Source organism: Lissotriton vulgaris, chromosome 1_1 (genome assembly GCF_964263255.1).
Source record: "Lissotriton vulgaris chromosome 1_1, aLisVul1.2, whole genome shotgun sequence".
In the NCBI taxonomy this organism is placed as follows: Eukaryota; Metazoa; Chordata; class Amphibia; order Caudata; family Salamandridae; genus Lissotriton; species Lissotriton vulgaris.
Genome location: NC_141685.1, coordinates 189,203,265 through 189,228,893, shown reverse-complemented (window position 1 = coordinate 189,228,893; position 25,629 = coordinate 189,203,265). Strand labels below are relative to the sequence as shown.

At 47.0% G+C, this 25,629-nt stretch overlaps 1 protein-coding gene across 2 annotated transcripts in view; it reads right to left on the bottom strand.

Moving 5' to 3' along the window:
* Window positions 1–25,629, bottom strand: part of LOC147738139 (uncharacterized) — a 254,737-nt gene that overhangs the window by 170,765 nt on the left and 58,343 nt on the right. The window contains exons 3-4 of one of the 2 annotated variants that reach the window (XM_086952155.1): window positions 12,229–16,135; window positions 11,333–11,900 (exon numbers count right to left, since the gene is read on the bottom strand). The exons of the other annotated variant lie outside the window; for it this stretch is intronic. Of the exons in view, the coding sequence (XP_086808281.1) occupies window positions 12,430–14,589 (2,160 nt within the window). The 5' untranslated portion in view covers window positions 14,590–16,135 and the 3' untranslated portion in view covers window positions 11,333–11,900; window positions 12,229–12,429. Of the gene's footprint in view, window positions 1–11,332; window positions 11,901–12,228; window positions 16,136–25,629 lie in introns of those variants that run through there. 2 annotated transcript variants of the gene reach the window in all.

The following is a 25,629-nucleotide window of genomic DNA, read 5'->3' as shown; positions in this document are numbered from 1 at the left end:
CAGCTCTCAAGCCTCTAGAAAGGCAGAGGCTCTTAATTCTAATGGCCGTGGCACTCCATCTTTTTATGGGAGGGAGCTCCAATTGTGGTATTCCCCATCTACTATCCTCCTCCTCCGTTAGACTCCCATCCTCTTCACCTAGGGGCTCAAAGGTTGAGTTAAAATCACCACCCACTATAATGTGTGGATTAGGACAGAGGGTTTCAATGTCTTGTTCTAGAGTGGAAAAGACATCAGAAGGAATACCTGCACTAATCCCCCTGGCATAGATATTATACAAGGCTGTTTCTTGTCCATTAGGCCATTTGATATTTAGTGCTAGAATATCATTTGATGTTATTTGCCTTTGTGATATGGTACAGGACAATGCTTGACGAACCCATATCAACAATCCTCCAGAGGGACGTCCCTTTCCACCTTTAAGTGCGGGTTTAAAAAATTTAAATACCCCACTCGAAAAACTGGGTCGACTGACCAGGTTTCTTGTAACATAACTATGTCATGCCTGTCTATATAATCAAGCCAATCAGGGTTATCTATTTTACTAGCTATACCTGCTATGTTCCAGGATATAAAAGTTAGTGTACATGCCAACTCCGTATTTATACTGACATCCCTTCTTGATGGGCCCCCCTGCTCAGGTCCTGTATTATCCCCAACTACTGGGCTAGTGTTGATAAGATCCTCTGGCCCTGATATAAGTATGTTGCTATTTAGACTTTTGGGGACCATGTGGCCGGGATCCATGTTTTTATTATTTTGGACCATAGGATTGTCTAGTTGGCTTGTAGGATGTTGTGCCTCATTTTTCACTAATAATCCTTTATCCATTACGAGTCAGTCACACTCATTTAGATTAGACAATGCTGTATATCTGTTATCTAAGTTTAATCCCCAGACATTGGCTAGGCCCCCCTTTGCACATCTACTGGTCACTGTTGACCATTTAGTTCTCAGGATGCTCGGGTTTGATGCTAGGCCTTTCCTATTATAAAAAAAAGTCCAGGGTTAGTGGGATTAACTCCGCTGTTCTGCGCTGAGGTCTCCCGGATGGGGTTCCCCAGAGAGGTGGTGTCAGACCGAGGCACCAACTTCATTTCGAACTATATGAAGTCTCTGTGGAAGGAGTGTGGGGTAACCTACAAGTTCACCACTCCTTACCACCCTCAAGGAAACGGGCTGGTTGAGAGATTCAACCGGACCCTTAAAGGCATGATCATGAGTCTTGAAGAACCAATGAGGCGGAAATGGGACGTCCTCTTGCCATGCCTGTTGTTTGCTTACCGAGAGGTGCCGCAAAAGTCTCTAGGGTTCAGCCCCTTTGAGCTCTTGTATGGTCACCCGGTAAGAGGGCCTTTGAGTCTGGTCAAGGAAGGCTGGGAGCAATCTCCCAGGAAACTTCCCCAGGATGTATACAGCTACATGCTGGCCTTTCGGATCCAGACTCGAACTTGCTCAGGCAAATCTGGAGGCCAGCCAGGAGATGAAGCGTTGGTACGACCGGAATGCCACTCTGGTAGAGCTTCAGCCTGGTCAGGAAGTGTGGGTCATGTCCCCTGTGGAACCTTGTGCGCTCAAGGACAGGTGGACTGGACCGTTTAAGGTTGTGGAGAAGAAGAGCAATGTCACCTACTTGGTGGACTTGAAATCTCCCAGGAACCCCTTGCGGGTCCTGCATGTCAACCGTTTGAAGCCCCACTTAGAAAGGTCCGAAGTGGGCATGCTCCTAGCTACAGACGCTGGAATGGAGGAGGAGAGTGAGCCTCTTCCTGACCTCCTGTGAGCTAAAGAGCAAGATGGGTCAGTGGATGGTGTGGTCCTCTCTGACACACTGACCCTTGAGCAGAAATAGGATTGTCGCCACCTGTTGGGACAATTCCCGGATCTGTTTTCCTTGGCTCCGGGTGTCACTCACTGGTGTGTCCATGACGTTGACACCGGAGACAGCCCTCCTGTGAAGCACAAGGCTTACAGGGGGACTGACAAGGTTCGAGCATACATTAAGGAGGAGGTCTCCAAAATGTTTGCGTTAGGGGTGATTGAGTCCTCTAGCAGTCCTTGGGCCAGCCCAGTGGTCTTGGTCTCGAAGGCTGCAGCGCCTGGTGCTTCACCCGAACTTCGGTTCTGCGTGGATTACCGAGGACTCAATTCAGTCACGAAGACTGACGCGCACCCCATCCATAGAGCTGATGAGCTCATTGATCGGTTGGGGGCTGCCCGGTACCTTAGTACGTTCGATTTAACGTCTGGGTACTGGCAGATTGCCTTAACCGATGGGGCAAAGGAGAGGTCAGCATTCTCCACACCAGATGGGCTATACCAGTTCCGGGTGATGCCCTTTGGGATGAAGAATGCCCCTGCCACCTTCCAGAGGTTGGTCAACCAGGTCTTGGCTGGACTGGAGGATTTCAGTGCCGCCTACCTGGACGACATCGCAGTGTTCAGCGCCAGCTGGGAGGAACACTTGCGCCACCTCCAGGAAGTGTTGTTGGCCCTGCGCAGAGCAGGCCTCACAATCAAAGCCAGTAAGTGCCAGATTGGGCAGGGTTCTGTGGTGTACTTGGGGCACCAAGTAGGGAGCGGCAAGGTTGCCCCCCATGCAACCCAAGATTGATACCATCCTGGCTTGGGTGCCGCCCAAAACCCAAACTCAGGTGAGAGCCTTCTTAGGACTCACGGGTTATTACAGGAGGTTCGTCAAGGATTACGGTAACATTGTGCACCCCTTGACTTCTCTGACTTCCAGGAAGCAGCCACGAAACGTGATCTGGACTGATGCCTGTCAAACGGCCTTCGACACCCTGAAAAATGCAATGTGCACAGCTCCTATACTCCAGGCACCCGACTTTTCGAAAGAATTTATTGTCCAGACGGACGCTTCAGAGCATGGCGTGGGGGCTGTTCTAGCTCAGGTGAATGAAGAGGGCCGAGACTTGCCTGTAGCCTTCATCAGTCGGAGGTTACTTCCCATGGAAACGAGGTGGAGTGCGGTAGAGAGAGAAGCATTTGCTGTGGTCTGGGCGCTGAAGAAGCTAAGACCCTACCTGTTTGGGGCTCACTTCCGGGTTCAGACAGACCACAGGCCCCTCAGATGGTTGATGCAGATGAGGGGTGAGAATCCGAAATTGTTGAGGTGGTCCATTTCCCTACAGGGGATGGACTTTACGGTGGAACACCGCCCTGGTACCGATCACGCCAATGCTGATGGTCTGTCCGGATTTTTCCACCTTAGTGATGAGGACTCCCTAGGTCAAGAGTAGTTCTCCCCACATTTCAGCTGGAGGGGACGCGTGTTAGACCTGACATCATTGGCTTGAGTCTCTCCTCCATTTTTTCTGTTTGCCTCCACTGTTTTTCGATGTTTTGCTGGATAATGCTTTGGGCGCCGTGCCACTGCTGATCAGTGCCACAGCGCAAGTTCTTCCGATGTTAAATTGATGTATCGATTGTATCCATGTTTGGCTTATTTGGTTTACTGTCAGTCCCTAGTCTAGTGCACCAGGAGGGCCGGGGCTTGTAACTCCAAATGCCGCTCGTGGGCTTGCAGCACGTGTTGTGCCACCCACAAGAGCGGCCTCGTAAAAGAATGTCTACGGGTCGGTCATTGCGAGACCCACGTGAAGTCTAGTACTATCACGCGGACTGTGCAAGTATACCTACTTGCCAGTCCCTCAAACCTTCCCTGAACTTCATGTTAGTCACCCCTATGGTAGGGCCACGGGCAGGGTGCGCTGTAAGTATAAGGTAGGACAAGCCTGACCAAGTTGGCATGTCCTAATAGTGAACTACGGCCATCTTCGTTCTTCACTATTGCGAGGTAACCTGCTCTCCGTTGGTTAGAATGGGCCGCCGGGATTATTAATGCTATGATCCTAGTTGGCTCGGGGAGCATGGTGCAATGTCGAGTTTGGTATCCCTGAACTCGGGGTTTAATTACGCATCCGTTGGTGTGGATGGTTTTTGGACTCTGGGTTTGAAAATAGCACTTTTAGAAAGTGTCTAATTTCTTGTCTAACCATTTCTGATTTCTGCTGGTCTTGCGTGTGTGTGACAGGAGCTGGGTGGCTCCAGAGGTCTGGATGAGTCAGTGTGGGATGAGTGGGACATTTGCGTTGAGAGTAGGGGGAGAGTAGTTGCTGATAGCCTGCCCTGCCTGATACAATGCTGGCTCCACCTCCTGCCAAGCGACGGATGGCTCTGTGCCTGCCATGGACGATCCTAGCCCCACCTCCTGCCAGGAGGCCGATAGCTCTGCTCCTGCCAGTAACAATGCTGGCTCCACCTCCTGGTAGGCGTCTGAGGACCCAGCCCTGCTCAGTGAATAAGCCAGGTGCTTCTGCCTGGCTCCACCCAAAACAGACCCAGGATGTTGGGAAAGTCCCCTGCATGGACAAAGGGATCAAAGCCGGAAAGGGGTATAAGAGTAGGACCCCTGAACTAAGAAATCAGATCACTTCTGACAAGGAACCCTGTAATCAAGGACAAGAGGCCTGCTGATCTGAGGACGTGCCTACCCCTTCTGCCAGTGTGCTGTTTGCTGGGGGGGAATCCTGCAGTGCTTCTTTATTTTTGCCAAGGAACGAGGAGAGAGGAACTGTGTGTGTACTCTCACGCTTGCTAAGAAAATCTCCAAGGACTGGAAGAGTGCCAGTCTCCTGTTGAAGTCACAGGGCTAAAGGACTTCATCTGCTGAAAGTGCTATTTGCTGGAACCTGTGAACCCAGCACCTCTGAAAGAACCAGCAATCTCGACGCCGACGGACGTCGCCGAATCCAGCTCGACATAGTGAGTAACGGCTCCAGTGTCCCGCTTCCTCGACGCCGGCCGCCGGGCCCGATCGACGCCAGCAGCAACGCCAGTGAGTAGTGAGTTCGGCTCCAGCTCCAAGGGACCTCGTGTCTGCACCGGTGCTGATCGCATTGCCCTCGTGCCCTCTCGACGCCGTGAGCGCTGCTCACACTTGTAACAGAATCATCAACATCAACGACTGCTGAGGCCTGATCGACACCGAAGACGCGACGCCGGATTGCTCGACGCCGCTGATCATCGTGTGCTTCATTTTCCAAGGTACTGTGTTGTTGGGGGTCCGTGTGACTCCAGGCTCGACGTGGCGCTCCTCGCGGTCGACGCCGAACCTTTGGATTAACTTTGCCTCGACGTCGTGTAGTCCCCGTGTGGGTTACCTTGTTGCTAAGAACTGTGTTTCCAAGAAGAAGAATTGCTTGATACGAAAAGACTTTGTCCTAAAGAAGCATCCACATTTGAACCTTTTCCTTTCCAAAAGTATTTATTAAGATTGTGTATATTTTTGTCGTTATTTGGTCTTGTGCTTAATCCTTATTTTTATAATACTACTGTGTCGTGTCCATTTGTAGTGTATTCACTTTATTACTGTATGTGGTCATAAATGCTTAACGCACAGCCTCTGAGATAAGCCTGTTCTGCTCTGCCAAGCTACCAAGGGGGTGAGCAGGGGTTATCAAAGGGTGTGATCCCCTTGCCCTGACTAGAAAAGGTGTGTCCCTATTTGTCAGAAGTGTATACCTCTGCCAATTAGAGACAGCTGGTTCTAACAGTATACCTATATCTAACCCTAACATGGACACATGTATTCCTATCAGTCACTCCTATGGCAGGCCTTAACAATCCTGAAGGCAGAGTGCTTGGAATTATGTGAGATGGTGCTCTGGCATGAGCTGAGCCCGTTTGCAGCTTGCGGAACCAAGTCCTAATAGCTGTTCCATGATAACGCGTACCATATACTCTTAAGTGCATTATAATCCTGGCGGTTATTTGCCAACTCTGGTATCGCTTTATCAAAACATGTCGAGTAAGGTGTCATACTAATTGGAATACTAACCCCTCGCCAATTCTGGCGACGGGGTTAGCATTCCACCCTTCTAGAGGGACACAACATGTATGTAACTGTGAACCCCAGTTAAAGTTAACTCGAGCTTCAGCATCACAAAATGGATGCTGCCACCACAGACACAAGTCTGACCTCCTGCTGCTGGGAGTCCTTCCAGCGAGGAGAGCTTGGACAAAGGGTTTCCTGTCAGGGGCGGTGCTAGCACCATCCCAGACAGGATTTTGTGTATCCCAGGTAGGCAGGGCTGAGAGGAAGGTGACTGCAAGTGGCACCCCGGTGCTCACTGTGCATATGCCGGCTTGAACCAGTTCCAGGGGCACACCAGCCCCTGAGCTGGGGAAAGTCCAGACAGGGGAGAGGGGTGTAACCACCCCCCTTCCTGGTCCCACCCATGGGCAGGACCTAGTCGCGTGCCAGCCCCTTTCCTTAGTATAAAGATAGGAGCGGGCCCCCTTCCCAAATTAGATCATCTTTGAATCCTGAAACTACTTTCTACGAAAGGAACTCTCGACTTCTTCTCAAGATTTCTCCCTTGTGACTAAGGAGTAGTCACCCTGCATCAGCAGGCACCAACTAAGTATCTTGCGGTTTGCTGCACGTACTTCCTCCGGAACCAGACCGACCAGCACGACGAGACCCGGACTCCCTGCCATCTCTACCTGCCTCTACAGCACAGTTGAGAACCGTGGGTGCGACGAGACCAGAGGAACCGGCTATCATCAGAACCAGCACGACACTGATCCAGCACGACCGCCGAGGGACCCTCGAGTGGGTGCACTGGGGTAAGAGAAGCCCCAACCCCAAGCAGCACGTGCACCGAAGTCCAGCCCCCCAGCATTCACCAGATCTGCGTGGGGCCCTTTTGCTTCTGTGTTGCTTGCCACATTGTCCGGTCACTTGCCCGTTGGCTAGTGACCCTCCAGACGACCTCCTACTTTTGTTTCACCGCTGGTCTAGCTCCTCTAGACTGGCCCTTGTCTCCTCTTGAAAGGGAACTTCCTCGGACCCTCCTGGTCCACTCCAGACGCCATTTGTGTGTCGCCACGTGGGCTTGCCTTAGCCAAGGCTTGTTGCCTCCTTCAACGGATCCAGCATCGCCAGCAGCAGACATCCGACGTGGGACAGCTCGCAGACCTCCAGCCTGGTCGACATCAGCGCCCTGGTCCGTGCAGCAGCAGAATCCAGTGTCACTTCTTCACCTGGCTGAGTGACCTCGTCCGGTGCCATCCTGGTGCCCACCTAATCACTGGCTAGTGATTCAGAACTTGGTCCCCTCTGCTTACAGGTATCCTTCTTCACTGATCCATCCTTGGATCAGCCCGGAACATCTTCACTGGTCGCCTGCCAGCAACTACTTACTTCAGACTCCTGAGTATCAACGAGGATTCCCGACGTCACTTGAACCCTGTGCAGCCGCAGCCCCTGGGCTAGGTAAACCGAGTACCACGGTGCTTTAGAACAGGTCCACTCTCTAAGTGTCCAGATCCTTTTTCGTTTCAGCTCTACTTAGTCGGGTTCGCCCCATAACACTAACTTTGCATTTTACTAGCATCCATAGACTTTGTCCCGCATCCCGCGTGAGAGTGCACACTCTGCACCCGATCTCCCTAGGTCTCCGGCTCCTAACCTGAAGGTTCTGTAGTGTAGTCCTAGCGATCCTAAAGCCTCTGGATCGAGTTACTAACCTGCTAGTATTTCGCATTCCACTTTTGTAGTATATGGTTTTTCGTGCCCCTCGGGCATTTGTGTAAATTGTGCAACTTGAAGTATTTTCATAAGAGTTTTGTTGTGTGCTTAGCTCCCTGACTCATAAAGAGATCAGGGTAGGCTTGTTATAAATAAATATACTTTTATTTTCATAACAACTTGTGTGGTGTCCTTTCGCTTGGTGTTCAAGGGGTATATGTGATGGTATAACAGCTGGCTTAATACGCCCTCTAGAGTTTAGCCTAAAGACTGCTTTTGTCCATGCTACTAGGATAGCTGGTCTACAAGGTTGACTTACAACCAATCATCAATAAGGGTCGTTTGGAATGATATATAGTGATCACTAGAATAGTGAACACTGCATATCAGGCCAACTTCTCACATGGTGTCCTTTTCATTTGGTATTCAAAGGTTACATGTGGTAAAACAACTGGCTTCACATGCCATAAAGAGTTTAGCCTAAAGACTGCTTTTGTCCACGCTACTAGGATAGCTGGTCTATAAGGTTGACTTACAACCAATCACCATAAGGGTTGTTTGGACTGATACAAGGTGATCACTAGAACTAGTGAGCATCATATATCAGGCCAACTTCTCACAGACTGGCCTACCTGCTGGCCCCCAGAACCACAGCGGTGGTTCTCACATCCCCGGCCGCGTAGGATCTAAACAGCTTGTGCTGGCCTGTGTGTCTGGGCTGGACGTGGCAGGGCACCTCTTCCATAGCCACGAAAGAGGCAGAAAGCAGTTTGCAGAGGGCAGGTGGTAGCCCGAGAGTCCTTAAAACGCTCCAGCGTGTTTCCTGCATTGTCGCCAAATAGGTGAAGGCCATCAAAGGGCATGTCCATAAGGGTGGATTTGACATCCCCTGAAAAACCAGTCGACCTCAACCAGGCGTAGTGTCGAAGGACTACCGGCATGGAAACCGTCCTGCCTAGTGAGTCGGAGGTATCCAGCCCACAGCGGATGGTAAACTTTACAGCGTCTCTCCCTTCGGCAACAGCACAGGAGAGTATTGCCCGGGCTGCCTCCGGGCACTGGGGCAGCACTTGCGCCATCGTATCCCACACAGAGTGGGTGTAACAGCCCAATAGACAAGCAGTGTTTACCGACCGCAGTCGCAAGCTGGAGGGGGAAAACATTCTCTTCACAAGATGGTCCAGCTTTTTGGTACCCTATCAGGTTGTGCTTTAGGGAATGCGCCTTTAGATGTGGAGGCTTGGCCCACCAAGCTCTCAGGGGTGGGGTGTCGGGAGAGGAAAGTGGGGTCACTGGGAGGTGGGGTCCCACAATCATCCTATCCACAGGAGCTCCTGTGTTGGGCCTGGACCAGGTGCACAAAAGGATGTTTGTGAGGGCTTCATTGAACGGTAGCAGGGGCTCCGAAGAGCTCACGGCCGATTGAAGCACCTCTGTCAGGTTAGTCCTGACTTCCACCGTAGGTAGCTCGAGGTTGTGAGCCTCGACCGCCCTACACAACACCATGGCGTAAGACGCTCCCTCCTCCGTAGCCACAGTAGGAGGAGACAACATACCAAGGTCTAGTGAGGAATCCAAACCACTGGCTACCTCCAGTTCCTCTGTCCAGTCTGGTTATAGCCCAAATGGTCAGTTAAGGGATCCCCAGACCCCTCACAGTCCTCCTCACCCTCCTCTGGCTGCCAATCTGGTCTAAAAGAACCAGGGCAGAACAAGGGCTCAAAAGTACCCGTTGGCACCAGATCCTGCGTCGGTCGACGCCGGTCTGGCTCTTTATCTACATCAGAATGTAGGCTCGGGTCGACACCGACTGGGGACACAGCGGGCATCGGCTGCGGACGTGGTGCCGGTGGATTTGGTGCCAGGGGAGGTGTAATGAGGTCGACCGGTGCCAATCCGGATCCAGGCCTGGATCCAAGGGGACCCTGCAGTGCCTAGGCAGGAGCTGCCGGCGTCAAAAGCCCAGAGCCCCCTGCCGAGCACGTGGGGCCCAAACGCACACCAGCGGAGTCGGGCTGTCCAAAGATTGCATGCATCGCTTTGTAAAATGGAGGAAGCTGGGCTGGGGTCGCTCCTGGTCCCGGGAAGGGAGGGAAACCCAGAGTAGACCCTTGGGGCTCTGCATGCGGAGCTGAGAGAGAGGCACCACCCGCATCCCTCGTCGCGTCGGCCAACGGACAGGGAGAAGTCGAAGCGCGACTGTGCTTCTTTGACTTCTTCTTGTGCTTCGACTTACCTGACCCCGTGTGCAAAGGCTTGGAAGATGAGTTATGATGATGGCTCCGCAACCGGTCCCTCGACCTCCCACACGACCAGGACCTCGAACGGCACGGAGCCGACTGCTGGGCCTCAGAAGATGCTGGGACCGCTGTTGCACAGACTTCTGGTTCATGGTCCGGTAGTCGGAGCACGACTTGGGGTTGTGGTTGCGCTCCAAGCAAAACAGGCACATGCGGTGCAGATCCCTCACTGACATCAGTCGGCTACAGGAACCGCAAGCCTTGAAGTGCACCCCTGACGTGCACCAGGAGTCAAAGACACGAAAAACGGTGTCAACAAAAGTCAGCAAAAAGTCTGTCAAAAAGTGACTGGAGGTACCACCATCTCCGGATCTGCGCTGGCTGGCTTGGAAAAAGAAAGAACTGATGTCAGAATGTGAGGGCAGCGTCTATGTAGCTACTGCGACGTCATTCCGGCGACCACGACGACAACGACGAACGCTGAGTCGACCGAAGCCACCTTTTAACGAGCAAGGGGTACTGCTGACGAAAAACTTTCTGGACCCAGTCTGATGCCTGGGGGTAATTCTAAGGTAAAGAATCTATAACTAACTGTTTCTTTCAGATTGAGGCCTTTAGAGCTGGGTGTGAATTAAGTCACATGAAGGATTTGCCTTTGAAAGGAAGGTGTCAGATTCAGTACCACTTTAAACCAGTGTCACAAAGATAAGCAGTAGTGGGAATATTTAATCACATGTAGATTTTAGATATAGGAAAAACAGTAATACCAGTCTTGAATCTCAAACTTCTATATGTGACAGTCAGTAACATACAAAGTCCCCTCATAAAAATCACTGACCTAGCCTTAGTAGTGCTGCATCACATCGTGCCATTAAAATATGAAATAATTTCGATTATTTTTTATTTTTTAATCTGTAAACTTTGGGGGTCTCATGATGTGTTTACCACACAAAAGTTGTTGGGAGAAATGCTGATGGCATGGATCCCAAAAACAATGGTTTGGACTGAAATTCAAAGTAACTGCCTATTGGAAGACTGTTTGCATACATTGCTCCCATCGCCTTCTCTATGTATTGTCTTTGTTATCCAAGCCTATGGACCTGTTTGGCCCTACAACTATACTGGAGTCGAGTGTTGTTGGAACTCAACTTCATACAGGGGATGTAGTTGCCTGAAGACTCGAAGTATGTCCTCCTAGGGATACCCAATGACATGGATGTACCACAGGCAAAACTGCTGCTGAATAATCTGGGTTTGGTGGTGGACAAACAGGAGCTGGCCAGGCACTGGGGAACTCCTAAGGTGCCCAACATAGCCGAATGGAAGAAGGACATGGATTTTTTTCATGGCCGAAGTATGAGTAAAGTATAAAAGCAGGGGGTGCCTGCGTACATTTTGTACAATATGGGGGAGATGGACTGCATATTATGGACTTGCTGAGGATAATGAAGAGGTTGCTGCACCTCTTTCGTAATTACACTGTAAAATCTATCATTCAATATGACAAAAAAGAGTGATGACATCTCTCTCTCTCTTATTGTTTGATAATGTAGGAGTTTTAATGTACTTTTGTCCTACCACCATGTTCTTATGTTTAATAGGAGTACCTGCAGGTACCCCCTCTTGTTTGCTTTATGAAAAATCCAATAAAAATATTTGCAAAACAAATAATAATTGTTATCCAAATTGTGATTCTAGTTTCACTTTATTAGTTTTTCAGACTTTGGCATTTCTCTGGATATTTTATGTTGGCCACTATGTAGGCAGTCTGTCTAAGGTATCCTGCAAGATTCTTAATTAATCCTGTTGCAACTACAATTACACATGTTGTCTCATGACGTAACGTCCAGTTTGTGTTTAAAGCTTTTCTGGAAGCCAGAGGACTGAAACATATTTATAAGTTTTCTCTTTCCTCATGTCTACTAATATCATTTTTCTGACTGAACCTTTTCTTGCATTTAGAACACTGATAAGGCTTTTCTCCCATATGTGTTCTCTCATGTAGAACAAGTGCGGATTTGCAACTGAATCTTTTCTGGCACTCAGAGCACTGATAAGGTTTTTTGTCCGGTGTGGATTGGCTCATGGTGAGTAAGATGAGCTCTCTGGCGGAAGTTTTTCTGGCATTCTGAGCATTGATAAGGTTTTTCTCCAATGTGGGTTCGCACATGGGAAGTAAGACTGGCTTTGTGACTGAAGCTTTTCTGGCATTCAGAGAACTCATAAGGTTTTCTCTAGTGTGTGTTCTCTCATGTTGAGTGAGATTGAATTTTTGACTGAAATGTTTCTGGCACTCGGAGCACTGATAAGGCTTTTGTCCAGTGTGAATTCCCTCATGGCGAGTGAGATTAGCTTTCTGGCTAAAGTTTCTCTGGCAATCTGAGCATTGATAAGGTTGCCAGTGTGGGTTCGCTCATTGGAAGTAAGACTGACTTTGTGACAGAAGTTTTTCTGGCATTCAGAGCACTGATAAGGTTTTTCTCCAGTGTGGGTTCGCACTTGGCAAGTAAGATTGGCTTTGAGATTGAAGCTTTTCGGGCATTCCAAGCACTGATAAGGTTTTTCTCCAGTATGGGTTTGCACATGGGAGGTCAGATTGGCTCTGAGACTGAAGCTTTTCTTGCACTCAGAGCACTAATGCGGCGTTTGTCCACTGTGTGTTCTTTCATGTCGAATGAGAGCGACTTTGTGACTGAAGCTTTTATGGCATTCAGAGCACTGATAGGGTTTTTCTCCAGTGTGGTTCCTCATGTGAACAGTGAGAAGGGCTTTCTTTCTAAAACATTGTTTACAATCAGAGCACTGATAAGGTTTTTCTCCAGTGTGGGTTCGTACATGGGAAGTAAGATTGGCTTTTTGACTGAAACATTTCTGGCATTCTGAGCACTGATAAGGCTTTTGTCCAGTGTGGATTCGCTCATGGCGAGTGAGATTATCTCTCTGGCCAAAGAATTTCTTGCATTCTGAACATTGATAAGGTTTTTGTCCAGTGTGGATTTGCTCATGGTGAGTGAGATGAGATCTTTGGCTAAAGTTTTTCCGGCATTCTGAGCATTGATAAGGTTTTTGTCCAGTGTGGTTTCGCATATGGGAAGTAAGACTGGCTTTGTGACTGAAGCATTTCTGGCACTCAGAGCACTGATAAGGTTTTTCTCCGGTGTGGGTGCGCACATGGGAAGTAAGATAGGCTTTCAGATTGAAGCTTTTCTGGCATTCAGAGCACTGATAAGGTTTTTCTCCAGTGTGGGTTCTCTCATGTTGAGTGAGAATGAATTTATAACTGAAACGTTTCTGGCATTCAGAGCACTGATAAGGTTTTTCTCCGGTGTGGGTTCGCACATGGGAAGTAAGATTGGCTTTCTGACTGAAGATTTTGCGGCATTCAGAGCACTGATAAGGTTTTTGTCCAGTGTGGGTTCGCACATGGGAAGTAAGACTGGCTTTGTGACTGAAGTTTTTCTGGCATTCAGAACACTGATAAGGTTTTTCTCCAGTGTGGGTTCGCACATGGCAAGTAAGATTGGCTTTGAGATTGAAGCTTTTCTGGCATTCAGAGCACTGGTAAGGTTTATCTCCGGTGTGGGTTCGCACATGGGAAGTAAGATCCACTTTGAGATGGAAGCTTTTCTTGCACTCAGAGCAATGATACGGCGTTTTTCCATTGTGTGCTCTTTCATGTCGAATGAGACTGACTTTGTGACTGAAGTTTTTTTTGCATTCAGAGCACTGATAAGGTTTTTCTCCGGTGTGGGTTCGCACATGGGAAGAAAGACTGGCTTCGTGACTGAAGTTTTTCTGGCATTCAGAGCACTGATAAGGTTTTTCTCCAGTGTGGGTTCGCACATGGCAAGTAAGATTGGCTTTGAGACTGAAGCTTTTCTGGCATTCAGGGCACTGATAAGGTTTTTCTCCAGTATGGGTTTTCACATGGGAAGTAAGTTTGGCTTTGAGACTGAAGCTTTTCTTACACTCAGAGCACTGGTGCGGCATTTGCCCATTGTGTGTTCTTTCATGTTGAATGAGATTGACTTTGTGACTGAAGCTTTTCTGGCATTCAGAGCACTGATAGGATTTTTCTCCAGTGTGGATCCTCTTGTGGACAGTGAAAATGGTTTTCTTTCTAAAGCTTTGTTCACATTTAGAGCACTGATAAGGTTTTTCTCCGGTGCGGGTTCGCACATGGGAAGTAAGATTGGCTTTGAGATTGAAGATTTTCTGGCATTCTGAGCCCTGATAATGCTTTTGTCCACTGTGGATTTGTTCATGGAGAATGAGATTAGCTTTTTGGGTAAAGTTTTTCTCGCATTCTGAGCACTGATAATGTTTTTGTCCAGTGTGGGTTCGCACATGGGAAGCAAGATTAGTTTTGTGAGTGAAGCTTTTCTGGCATTCAGAGCACTGATAAAGTTTTTCTCCAGTGTGGATCCTCTCGTGCACAGTGAGAAGGGTTTTTTTTCTGAAGCTTTGTTCACATTCAGAGCACTGATAAGGCTTTTTACCAGTGTGCGTTCTCTCATGATCAGTCAAATTGGTTCTATTACTGAAGCTTTTCGGGCATGCTGGGCATTGATAAGGTGTTTTCACAGTGTGGATGCCCTTACAGAAAGTGAGAAAAATATTTTGGCTGAAATTTGGGTGGCATTCATAGCACTGGTAAGGATTTTCCCCAGTGTTGACACACTCATGTTGAGTGAGACTGGATTGATGACTAAAGTTGTTCTCATATTTAATGCACTTACCGGGTTTTGTATTGAGATTGTCTTCACATTTATTTTTATCTTGCATACTCATCATGTTAAATCAGAAATTGAATCCAGTGTCAGGCGAGGTTTAGTTAATGTTCACAATTAACCTCTCAACTAGACTGTACATTCTGTTCTTAACACTTCTGTCTGGAGCGCATATGTTGTCACTTCAATAGGCAGCGTAGATAAGTCGTCCTACAAATCTTTATTGAGCACTCCTCTTGCACCTTGGACGGCGCCTCTCACAGGTTACAGTCCCATTCAGGCTCTGTGTTATGTCCAGGTGGGCTCTTATCAACAGTTACTCATTTTGTGAGTCAAGCATTTCCCACATTTAGGTAGGAGTTTTATAAAGCAGTAATAAGATGTTAGTCTGGCATTCAGTGCTTGCAACAAGTAATGGCAAGACAAGATAACATTAAGCATCATCAGTAGCACAATAAACAGTTAATTTGAGACTTTCTTTGCCATGTGAATGATATTGAGCACTGTGGCTACTGTGACATCTTGTCCTGTTGCCTTTGTGAGAAAGTCAACATTTATGATTCATTTATAGCACAGAAGTGTTCTGTATTTCAAACGTTTGTCAAAGTTTTAAATTAGTTTGATATGCAGAGATGGTGGCATGAACTTCTTTACAATAAATATGGCACTGTAGTTTTATTTTATAGTTTTAATTGTCACTCTCAATAATATTAGAGCACTTAAAATATTTTGAGTGACGGGATTAGAATAGTACATTTGGGTTTTACCATCATGACAATAGTTCAAGAATACCTGAACAAAGTGGGTTTTAAAGGCTTCCTAACAGTGAGCAGAGTAGGTTGAGTTCAGATAGAACAAGTGCAGAGAATGACAGGAGGATGTTGCAAGAAAAAAAGTTTTAGGCTTGGGTGGTTTTACATTTACGAACATCTAGCAGAGAGTATATGTGGCTTCTGAGTTCTGTTCTAGGGTCTTTACTTTTGTTGAAATCCAGGGAAATCCATTTCCAATTACTTTTATTGACACTGTGTTTATTCTCTCTTCTTGAATCAGGTGACTAAAGTTTTGTTCCCACGGTTTCAAGTCGTTCTGACAATACTTCTGACGCTTTGAGCATGGATATGTTTCAGCTCATGGTCAGCTTCTCTAGGATGTTTCATTAGATTGAATTTACATCAAAGGTTAACTTATTTTAATGAGCATTGCCTGGACATTCACCTCCTCTGATTTGCATATCCTTGTAAGTAATCAAATATCCACTGGAAGTGAAATTATTTTTACAATTAGTGCTTGCACTGGACCTACATTTGGGTTTGATTTACATTTAAGAAGCCATTCAATTCTCATAACTCACTCTTGTTTAATCTTTCTGATCTCTTTACTTTGAGGCTGTGCGAAGCATAATAAAATATTTGAATTAGAAAAATCAGCTTCAGGCTTAATCGTTTTCTCTGTTCCTAGATGGCTGCCACGCCTGCTTTTTGAAGTTGTTGCAAACTTAAGAGTTCCGGGTCATCTTCACTTTCTCAAAATAATCATCCTTATGCGAGGAGGCTTTGTTGTTTATTACTACGTCGCTATTTTGATTTCACAGTCCGTACTTTGCCACTCTGTAGAATTAAACTGAAATAGTTAATAAAAGTAAATTGCCAAAAATAAATATTTACAAGATGATTCAATGCATAGAGTTGTCATTTTTATAATGGATGCAGAGAAATGTTGAGCTGATTTCCATGCAGTTTATAGTGACAAAGTGTGCAACAGGAGTAGGAGACCACTAGGACCATGGCAGTAGGCACAGGGCGGCAACTGATGCCCTGCTCCTGCTATTGTTTAAACAATGTCAGATCAGGCATTTGCCATTCCTCGTTACAGGGCACTCCTTCCTACAGCTTTACGGAAAATAAAACATTTAGAGAAAAATGGAGGTGGAAGCCAGGCCTAGGATGAGGGGCTACATCTGTGTGTGTGGCCTTTGCAGAGAGGTCACTGATAAACAATGTGCAGAGAGAGAGAACATGTGAGTAGAAAGGCAGGGGAAGAATCAGGAGAGAGTGCAGGAAAAGAGAGAGTGAAGGGTGAAGGAAGGGAAAAATGTGGTGAAGAAAAGAATGGCAGCAGATCACAAGAGATCTAAGCTGTGTTCAAGAGGGAACGGGAAATGAAAGTGCAGAGGTAGAGCAAGCAGTAAGAGTGGAGGACGGAAGATAGGGGTAGATGGCTACAAATGTAATGTATTTGAAGATAGGGAAGGAACAGAGTAGAGAGAGGGCAGGGGAGAACAGAGGAGTAAGCGATAGAGGTGAGGATGCGTGCAGAAGAAGAGACTGGTGTGTTCAGGATCCCACATAAAGGGGTAGAAAAAAAGAGCAGGCAGTGGAAGAGCTGAAGGATGAGGAGACAGGTAAGGCGCCAAAGTCAAGATAGCAAAAGAATAATTTTCCCTTTCTTCTACTGTCTTCTTTGAGCATGACCACATGCTAAACACGCATTTGCAATGCAATAGGTCTCGCATTAGGAAAGTTTGAGCTATTGGTATTGTAAATGACATTTTTTTTATTTATGTGTTGGTTTTGAAAATAGCCAAATAATTAGCTTTGTCATTTACAATGCCAATACTTTTACCTTTTGCAAATGTGACACCTATAGCATTTGTAATGCAACATGTTTTGTATTTACGTGATTTATCAAAGCACCGTGCAAGCTTTCACGCAGTGCCATAAACTGCTGGGACTGTCCCATTAACAGCACTACTAGCCGCCGTAAACAATAAACAGGGAAATGCTGTCGGAGATGATAGCAGGGGAAGGGCAGTGCACGGCCCGCCATAGGTAAATATAAACAGTGGCGTGGAGGGGGGGCTGCGAGGGAGGTGACTCAGGGTGTTGCTCACAGGCCGCTGCAAGGGAAAGGGTGAGAGCAGCAGACACAGCAAAGCGAGTTTCACATGGTGCCTGTCAGTGGGTTGCAAAGTTTTCAGAATACCTGGTCATTCAGTACTCTCTCTACGGAATGCAGGGAGCAATGCCTTGTATAATGATAATTGCGATTCCATGCGAAGCATTGTGAGCACTAGAGGGTAGCATAAAACCAATGCGTCAGCCCAGGGGTCCTCACATTGTAAATACTCAAGGAGCCGCGGGACAAGCCATGAACTGCTGCGTCTTAAGCAGTAGCCCATAGTCTATGGATTTACAGCCGCCGCCATGAGTCCAAGCTCCGTATATTCCAGGTCCCAAAACGGGGCAACCAGGAGATAGTGTCTTCAAGGCACTGGAAACGCCACTCGGCGATGCCGAAACCTCTCCGGCTCGCGCTCAGCGACTGGGCGGAATGAAAGCACCTATGCATCATCCATAAGAAAAATAAACAGCCACACAATTCCAGCGCTGCGTGGCCATGATGCTTGCGGGGAATGTACCCCCGGGGAGGGCTCCCGTCCCGACTCCGCAAATACAGACAGCAGTAAACACAAGACGTGTAACATGGGTGGGATGGTTTATGGTCTTCTTTCAGCCCCCTGGAACTGCCCCTTCACAATGTGATTTTCAGCTGGATGAGAGGATTACAATGGGTCCTGACCCAAGAGAAACCCTTGTGACTGAACAGCTTGCTCACACAGTTACTACACAAACTTTGGTTTTTGTGTAGTCACCCATCGGTGGCTCCAATCAAATGTTCTTTTCCAGAGGGCTCTAAACAGCATACTCTCTCTTCCAGTTGGGGTCACAACTGGCTGTCTTCCTCATTGGGGATCATTTACTCTTTCATCCACAAGGAACTGAGGAAGCCATCTCTTGAAAACTCATGTACTCCTTCACATTAGGCATCCAAGGGTGGGTCTATGGATGGAGATGGAACAGTGTAACCTGGAGAATCCTTTATTTCACAAAAATAACTTTCTGTACATCAATATTTAAGGAGAACACCCTAGTCAATGGAGATTACGTTTATTAATCACCTTCTACACACTGTGTAGGATTTTCATTAAGAGCAACAATTAATCTCCACACCTTTCTGTTTAACTTTAAGAGGACCGGGTCCTTCTGGGTCGCAAACCCAGTAGTAATTAAAAACTGACATTGAAACAAGTCCATTTCGGGCTCTGTATTTATGTCCCTAACAGACAAAAACACAGATTGATTTCTGAAAAATAAGCGTAAAAAAGGTAAGGTAGCCTGTGTCGTTGCTGTTTATAATTCACATGCTTTCTTCATTTTGTATTTCCTAGAAGTATTTGCTTTTCCAGGACGTTGTCTTGTGGTATTTTGTTTTTTTACTGGCAGCATATTACTCTTGTGTAGTACATTCTTTGAATTGAGTCACACACAAGTGTTTATAATGGAGTAAGATTGAATTGTAGCTGAAGGGTAGTGTGGGTTTATCTTAATGCCTGTCAGTGGGTCATAACATTCAGAATACATGGTCATCCAATCCTTGGCCTCTATGCAAAGCACACAGAGGAATGGTCAAGTATGCCATTTGCAGTTTTGATTCCATACAAACGTATGGGTAGGGTAGCAATCTATGGGAATTTTACTTACATGTTTAAGTCACTTGCATAATTATATAGGCCACGACCATTTTATGGACACCCCCACTTACTTCATCCCACTTAAATCTCTGCCACTTGTGATATCTGGGACAAATCCTTCAGGTCAAAGCTAGTATAACATATCTCCCAAAAAAGGGTCCGTATATGAATTTCATGCAGAAATAGGTGTGGTTACAGATTTCCGTATATTATTCCCCGTTCTAGGTGCACTACCATTCAATATCACCAATACTTCACATTGCAATCAGCAATGTGTGCAGTATTATCATATCTTTTTACAGGGCAACTCGTGCTGAGGACCCAAGCAGCATCTATCCGGTCTGCATAAATAATTAATTTAATTACACAACAAAACTCAGAGTGGGAAAATTACGAAATTGAGTTCTATCTTTTTTCTTGCTAGGCTGCTTCATTTTTTGACCACATACGTAGTAGATCTACAAAAACGAGAATGTTACAATTAACAGTTATTATTTGTGTAATTGTTGCAGCAAACATTTTGTAAGCCCTCGAGCGCTTCATTTAAAAAAAAATCACTGTTTAGAAGAACTACTAGCCTCATCTGGAGGTGAAATATGGGCAGGCGGTATGCGTTACACTTTGGCAGAAGAGGAGACAGAATTTTCTGTTGTTTTTCAGACATAGTGGAGAGGTTTATTGATTCGTAAGAAACCCAAGATATGTGGTGGATGCAGCTGTCCTCAGAGGGTCAAATGATGATCATACAGCGAGTCAGGTCACCCATGAGTCAGGTTCCCCAGAGTGTTAAAGGGACGAAACAAGGCTTACAAATGTAATGAAGAAAAGAAAGAGGAGGATGAGAAAGGGGTGTATGTGAAGGGTGTCACCTCCTCAAAGACAAAGAATCCACTAGAAGGAAAACGAGCGCCACCCTGCAGCCGATGATGAGTGGGAGGGAGGGATGGAGGGCTGGGGCTGCCTGCGCATGCGCGCCACTCTGCAGTTTTGTTTTGGCGAGCGCGAGCCCGGAGATGAGAAGTGCCGCATGAAGTCCCGGGTCCCAGGAGGGGGCCCGGGTGAAGACCAGCGGGGAGACTGTGGGGGAAGCTCCGCTTCATTGTAGAGGAGCTCGAGTGTTCTGCGGGGCTCCCTTGACAGATGGTGCGAGCCCGAGTCCGACTCCGGTGAAGTAAGGAGGAGGGAGAGGGAGAGGGAGGGGGAGGAGGGAGGGAGGGAGGGAGCGAGGGGGGGGCTGTGTGCCTGTATGCCGGTGTGTGTGTGCATGCGCGCGCCTGTGTGTGTGTGTGTGTGTGTGCGCGTGCATGCAGAGGGGTGGGAGCTGGCTGTGTCTGTGTGAGCAGGGGCTGTGAGTTACTGTGCGCAAGCACGTCTGGGAGGCGCGCTCCCGCGCTGAAATCCGACACTGGGAAAGCGCGTGACAACCGCGAAAACAAACCCCACGTGACCGCCACGTCAGACGGAGCGTGAGCGGGGCCCACCTCTGAGCTTCGTTCTGATTGGTCCGCCGGGAACCTCTGGTTGGAGCCACGCCCAGTCAGGAAGTAGCGATGAGTCTACTTCATGGTGTTGTTGCCACATCGGAACACTCCACGGGGCATTTACGAGTAAGAACCAAGTAGGTTTATACGCAAGACGAGCAGAAGCCGCAAGTAAGTGCTCTATGATCGGATGCAAGACGCATGTGATGCGTCCCTGACCTATATGTATTTAAGAGAGGCGACATTTTAATAGATGCGCGCCTCCCATTTTTCGCTAATTACAGGTGACGGATACTTGCCGTCTTGGACAACTCGATGCCCATGAAGCGCTAATTACCGCTTCAAGTGTAAGCAATATTACAACTCTGTGTACTATATTTACCACATAAACGACCTGAGTTTCTGCGGCACATCTCTATAGTTGCGGATCATTTCGAGTAGCTTCAGGGCGTGTTGTAACGCCGCACTAATAGTGGCGATTGCTCTCCCACACCTCCTCCCTCCCCCTTTTCACCTGTCCCAGCAACTAGCATACAACATAGATGCTGGACTCTCTTTTAGCACAATCACGCTGCGGTAATTACCGCCTGAGCACTGCTGTCTTGTACTACAGACAGATCACGGGTACGCCCTGATACATTAGGTGTCCTATTACCACCTGAGTTTGGGTGAACCCACCTAGCACATTATTTGTTAAGTGTGTACCCTTGTTTTGTCCTCCCCAGTACTTAAAACCCAACCCTATATGTTTTTCTTTTACAGGTTTTTCTCCTGATCCAGGAAAAAACACGTTTTTACATCAGACCATTATTTGTGGTCTGTATATGAGCGAGGGCTGGACGCACCTTAGCGTGTGCGGAGCACCCCGTTCATTACACACGGTCCTGACGAAAACCAAAATTTTTTCCAGATGGTTGAAACATGTAGACCTATTTTTAACTAATTCACATAGCACACTACGCTATTTTTAGAATTATCACACTTCTCGAGACACCAAAGTCTTCCTAAATAGACACTGGTGCCACAAATATTTTTTAACAGGGACCAAGCACTCAAGAATAAAGTCTTGGTGTGAGTAGTCTTGGTCCCTTTTTAACACACTTATCACAATTACCTTTTGCACATATAAATATCAAGAAACCCACTCCACTGTAACCAGGTGTCGCAGCACACCCTATGGGCACTCGGCCTATGGGGTGGGACCCCAATGATGAAGCATGTCACCAACCAGGTTGGTGAGTGAGGGGTCTTCTCTAAGGACAACTACTGTCCTGTAAAGGGTTGGGGCAATTATTGCTAACCCGAGCCTTAAGCTCCAGATACAGAAGGAATATCTTCTTTGCATTTCTAGCCTATAGGGGGTACTCCTCCATTGTTGTTCAACTTTATCTCCGGGGACCAGGAGTTCCCACCACACATAGTCTGTGTAATCTCCCTTACTCTCTGTTTTTGATGTATACAGAGAATGAATGACCCCCATCTTCCAGAGGCGAAGCCGGGTATAATATACTCAGTGTATATATTTAAATTGAATGAGAGGGAATCGTGAGGACATGGCCGCACCCAAGGGCTGGCACGGCTTCGGCCCAGTCATCATCCGTTAAGTATGGAATATCCGCCTCTGGTTTTATGTAGGGTCGTTTTGGCATGAGTCGTCAAAGTCTGTCTATCTTTGTGTGTTCCTAAATCCCCCATAAGGAGGTGGCCTTCAAGATTCAACCTTTGGAAGGGTCTCTTAGGGTGCGAATTGCAGGGTGAGAGCATAATGTAGCTGTAGGTACGTATAGAATTGTGTTTTATGCAGGTGGGAATCCGTCTGAAGCTGCTGGAAAGACTTCAGTGTGGTGCCCTTCATCACATTGCCAAGAGTGGAAATACCGATTAGTCCCATTTATGTAATCCTGCTAAAGCCGCAACCTGATGCAAGGATGTCCCATGCCATAGGAGAGTCGTCTGAGTCAGGCGCCCTCGCCACCCTATCCCCCCCAACAGTGTACCTCCAAAGCCGGATCACTGTACTACTGGCATAGTGGTAGGAAGTCAAGCTTATGATTACTGTACAACAACCGGAGGAGAGGGACCCCCTCCATCACTGCATGTTCCAAGGCGAACGCTGGATCTGAGTGTGTACTATATCACCATTCGTTGACGATTAAAAGGTGAAAGGCTGCATAGTAGGCGTAGACATCTGCTGCTGCAATGCCCCAACAGTATGTAGATTGTGCACATGTTTGCAATGCCTCCTAAACATCCCTTCCGTTGCAAAGGAATTTCTTTTGTATAGGGTTAATTTGAGAAAACCACGACTGTGGGATATTGTCTGTATAGAATTCTAGGGAGAGAGACCATCTTAAAAATCGCTGAGCGCCCACACAACGAAAGGGGGAGGGATGACCAAATATTAGTCTTGTCACAAAGGCCAGCTACTAGGGGGTTTATGTTATGCGCCCATGAGATCTTTGGGCATGGGGACATGAAAATCCCTAGATATTTAAAGCCTTTTGTCACATTCGTCAGCTTGGCCACCCACTTATTTCTACCCTGGATACCACAGACGGAGAACAATACTGAATTGGAGGGGTTGGTATGGAGCCCCAAGGTTTGGCTAAATGCCCGGAGAATCTGTAGGATCTGTGGTCCCGAAATCCACGGGTTCGTCATAAAAAATAGGACATCGTCTGCATAAATTCCGATCCGGTCAGGCCGAGACCATGGCCACTCGAAGCCCCGGAGCACCTGGTCTCTACGGACCCATACCGCCAAAGGCTCGATTGCGAGGGCAAACAGCAGGGGAGACAAGGGGCAGCTCTGTTTCATATCCCGACAGACAGGGAAGGGGGCTGAACTGTGTCCCGCAATGCGTACTGAGGCAACTGGTTCTGTATATAATAGGCAGGTATAGGCTAAAAAGCGCGGACTGAAATTGACTCCCTCAAGTAGTTAAAAAGCTACTCCCAACTAAGGGAGTGAAAGGCCTTATCAATGTCAGCAAGTAGTATGGCAGCAGGGCGTCCCAGCACCGGAGCCAGTGCCATAGCGTTGTGTACCAGACGAATGTAGAGTGAAGTGGGGTAGTGTGGAGTGACAGAGTAGAGACATAGGGTACACTGTGAAGTGTTGCAGAGTAACGTGGAGTAGCGTAGAGTGGAGAGGCCTAGACTGGCATGGTGTAGAATGCAGTGTCAGAGTGCAGTGGTGCACAGTAGATTAGAGTGGCATAGAGTGTAGTGGCGTGGAGTACATTGGCATAAAGTGCAGTAGAGTGGTGCACAATAGAGTGCTGTGGAAAGAGTTCTGGGTGCAGACTAGAGTGACAGTTCAGTGGCAGAGTTTTGTGGCAGAGTGCAGTGCTGCATAGTCAATTGTCATATTGTGCAGTGGTGTAGAGTGCATTGGTGCAGAGTAGATTGGCATAGAGTGCAGTGCCGTAAAGTGTATTGGTTCTGAGAAAAGCGGTGTAGTGCTTGTTGTTGAAGTGCAGTGGCATAGAAGGAAGTGATGTATAACAGAGTGACATGGAGTAGAGTGACATGGAGTAGATTGACAGATGTCAGTGGCAGAGAGTGCAGAGGAAGAGAGTTTACTGCTGCATATTAGATTGTCGTAAAGGGCAGTGGTGTAGAGTGGCGAAGAGTGCATTGGTGTCGAGTGCAGAGGCGTAGAGTGGTGCAGAGGAAAGTGACAGAGTGCAATGGTGTTGAGTAAGGTGGCTTAGAGTAGAATATAGTGGCTTACCGAGCAGTGGTGCAAAGTAGATTGGCATAGAGTGCAGTGCAGTAGAGTGTATTGATTTGGAGTAAAGTGGTATAGTGCTCATTGATGTAGAGTGAAGTCATGTAGAGTGCAGCACTGTAGAATAAAGTGGCATAGTGCGAAGTGGCGTACAGTGGAGTGGAATGGCGCAGAGTGGAATTGGCAGGTTGATTTCTCAACTTACTAACAGCACTTCTGGGTAGCAAGTGCTTACAGTTTTCTTAGCACCCCGCTGTACATACAGCAACCGCTTACTTATCATGCCACTGACTTGATTCTTAGGATATTTGTTCTCTTTTGATGTGCGGTTTCTTCCAAGTTGGGATCACTACTGCCTTTCTGTGCAATTGTAATAGAGTGTAGTAGACAGTAGTGGGAAAGAGTAGATTGTTTCAGGGCAGAGTGAAGTGGCGTACAGTGCACTGCTTAAAGTAGAGTGTTGTAGAGTGCAGCGGCGCAGAGTAAAGCGATGCAGACTAGAGCGGCGTAGAGTGCAGTGGCAGACAGTGTAAGTAAATGTTTATTGATTGATTAGGTAAAATCATACAATATATGGTCAATAAAAGATAACATACTACACAATAAAACAAATTTTACAATCGCGTTAAACACATAAAAATACTTTAAAATAACAGTTACAAAAAACAAATGTAAAATTCCTAGAGTGGCCACCTGCAGTTTCTACAATGAGTCAAAATAATACACTGGTCCTCTTTGTTATCTCCAGTGAGTAGATTTTGTAGTTCAAGTCTTAAAGTACAAATTAGCTCTCATTGTAAACAATGTTGGTGCTGCATTAAAGGCATATACGTGCAATAAAGTTAAACTGAAAAAGGATTGCAAAATTTCAGTTCCCTAGCTGCAAGTATTAACATTTTAGAAAACATCTAATTCAAGGCTCTCTCTGATGTTTTAAAACATGCTGTTACTGCTTGCCGGCTTGCATGTATTCCCTGTTTATTAAAAGGCATTTTAAGTAGCCCTCTTCTTTCTTTCAGTAATTTCTGGCATACACAGACTAGGCGAATAATGTTTGTATTTTTGCATAATCTGCTGCATGTGGTTTTTGTTGTACACAGCCACAGCATCTCATGAGACAAGCCTGTGAGAAGCTAAAATCTTGTTCTAATAAATACATTTTTTAGCTTTATGGCCCAACCGGTTTCTAAATAGGACTGTGATTTGAAAGACTTATATTCGTTCAATATCATCCAAGCATGTGATCTTTGCAAAAAGAATCCTTTATCTTTCAGCATAGTGGATTGTTTTGTTAATCCGTTGATGGCTTGTTTAAAATACTCAGGAGGAGTGACATGTCCCATACAGAATGAGAGCG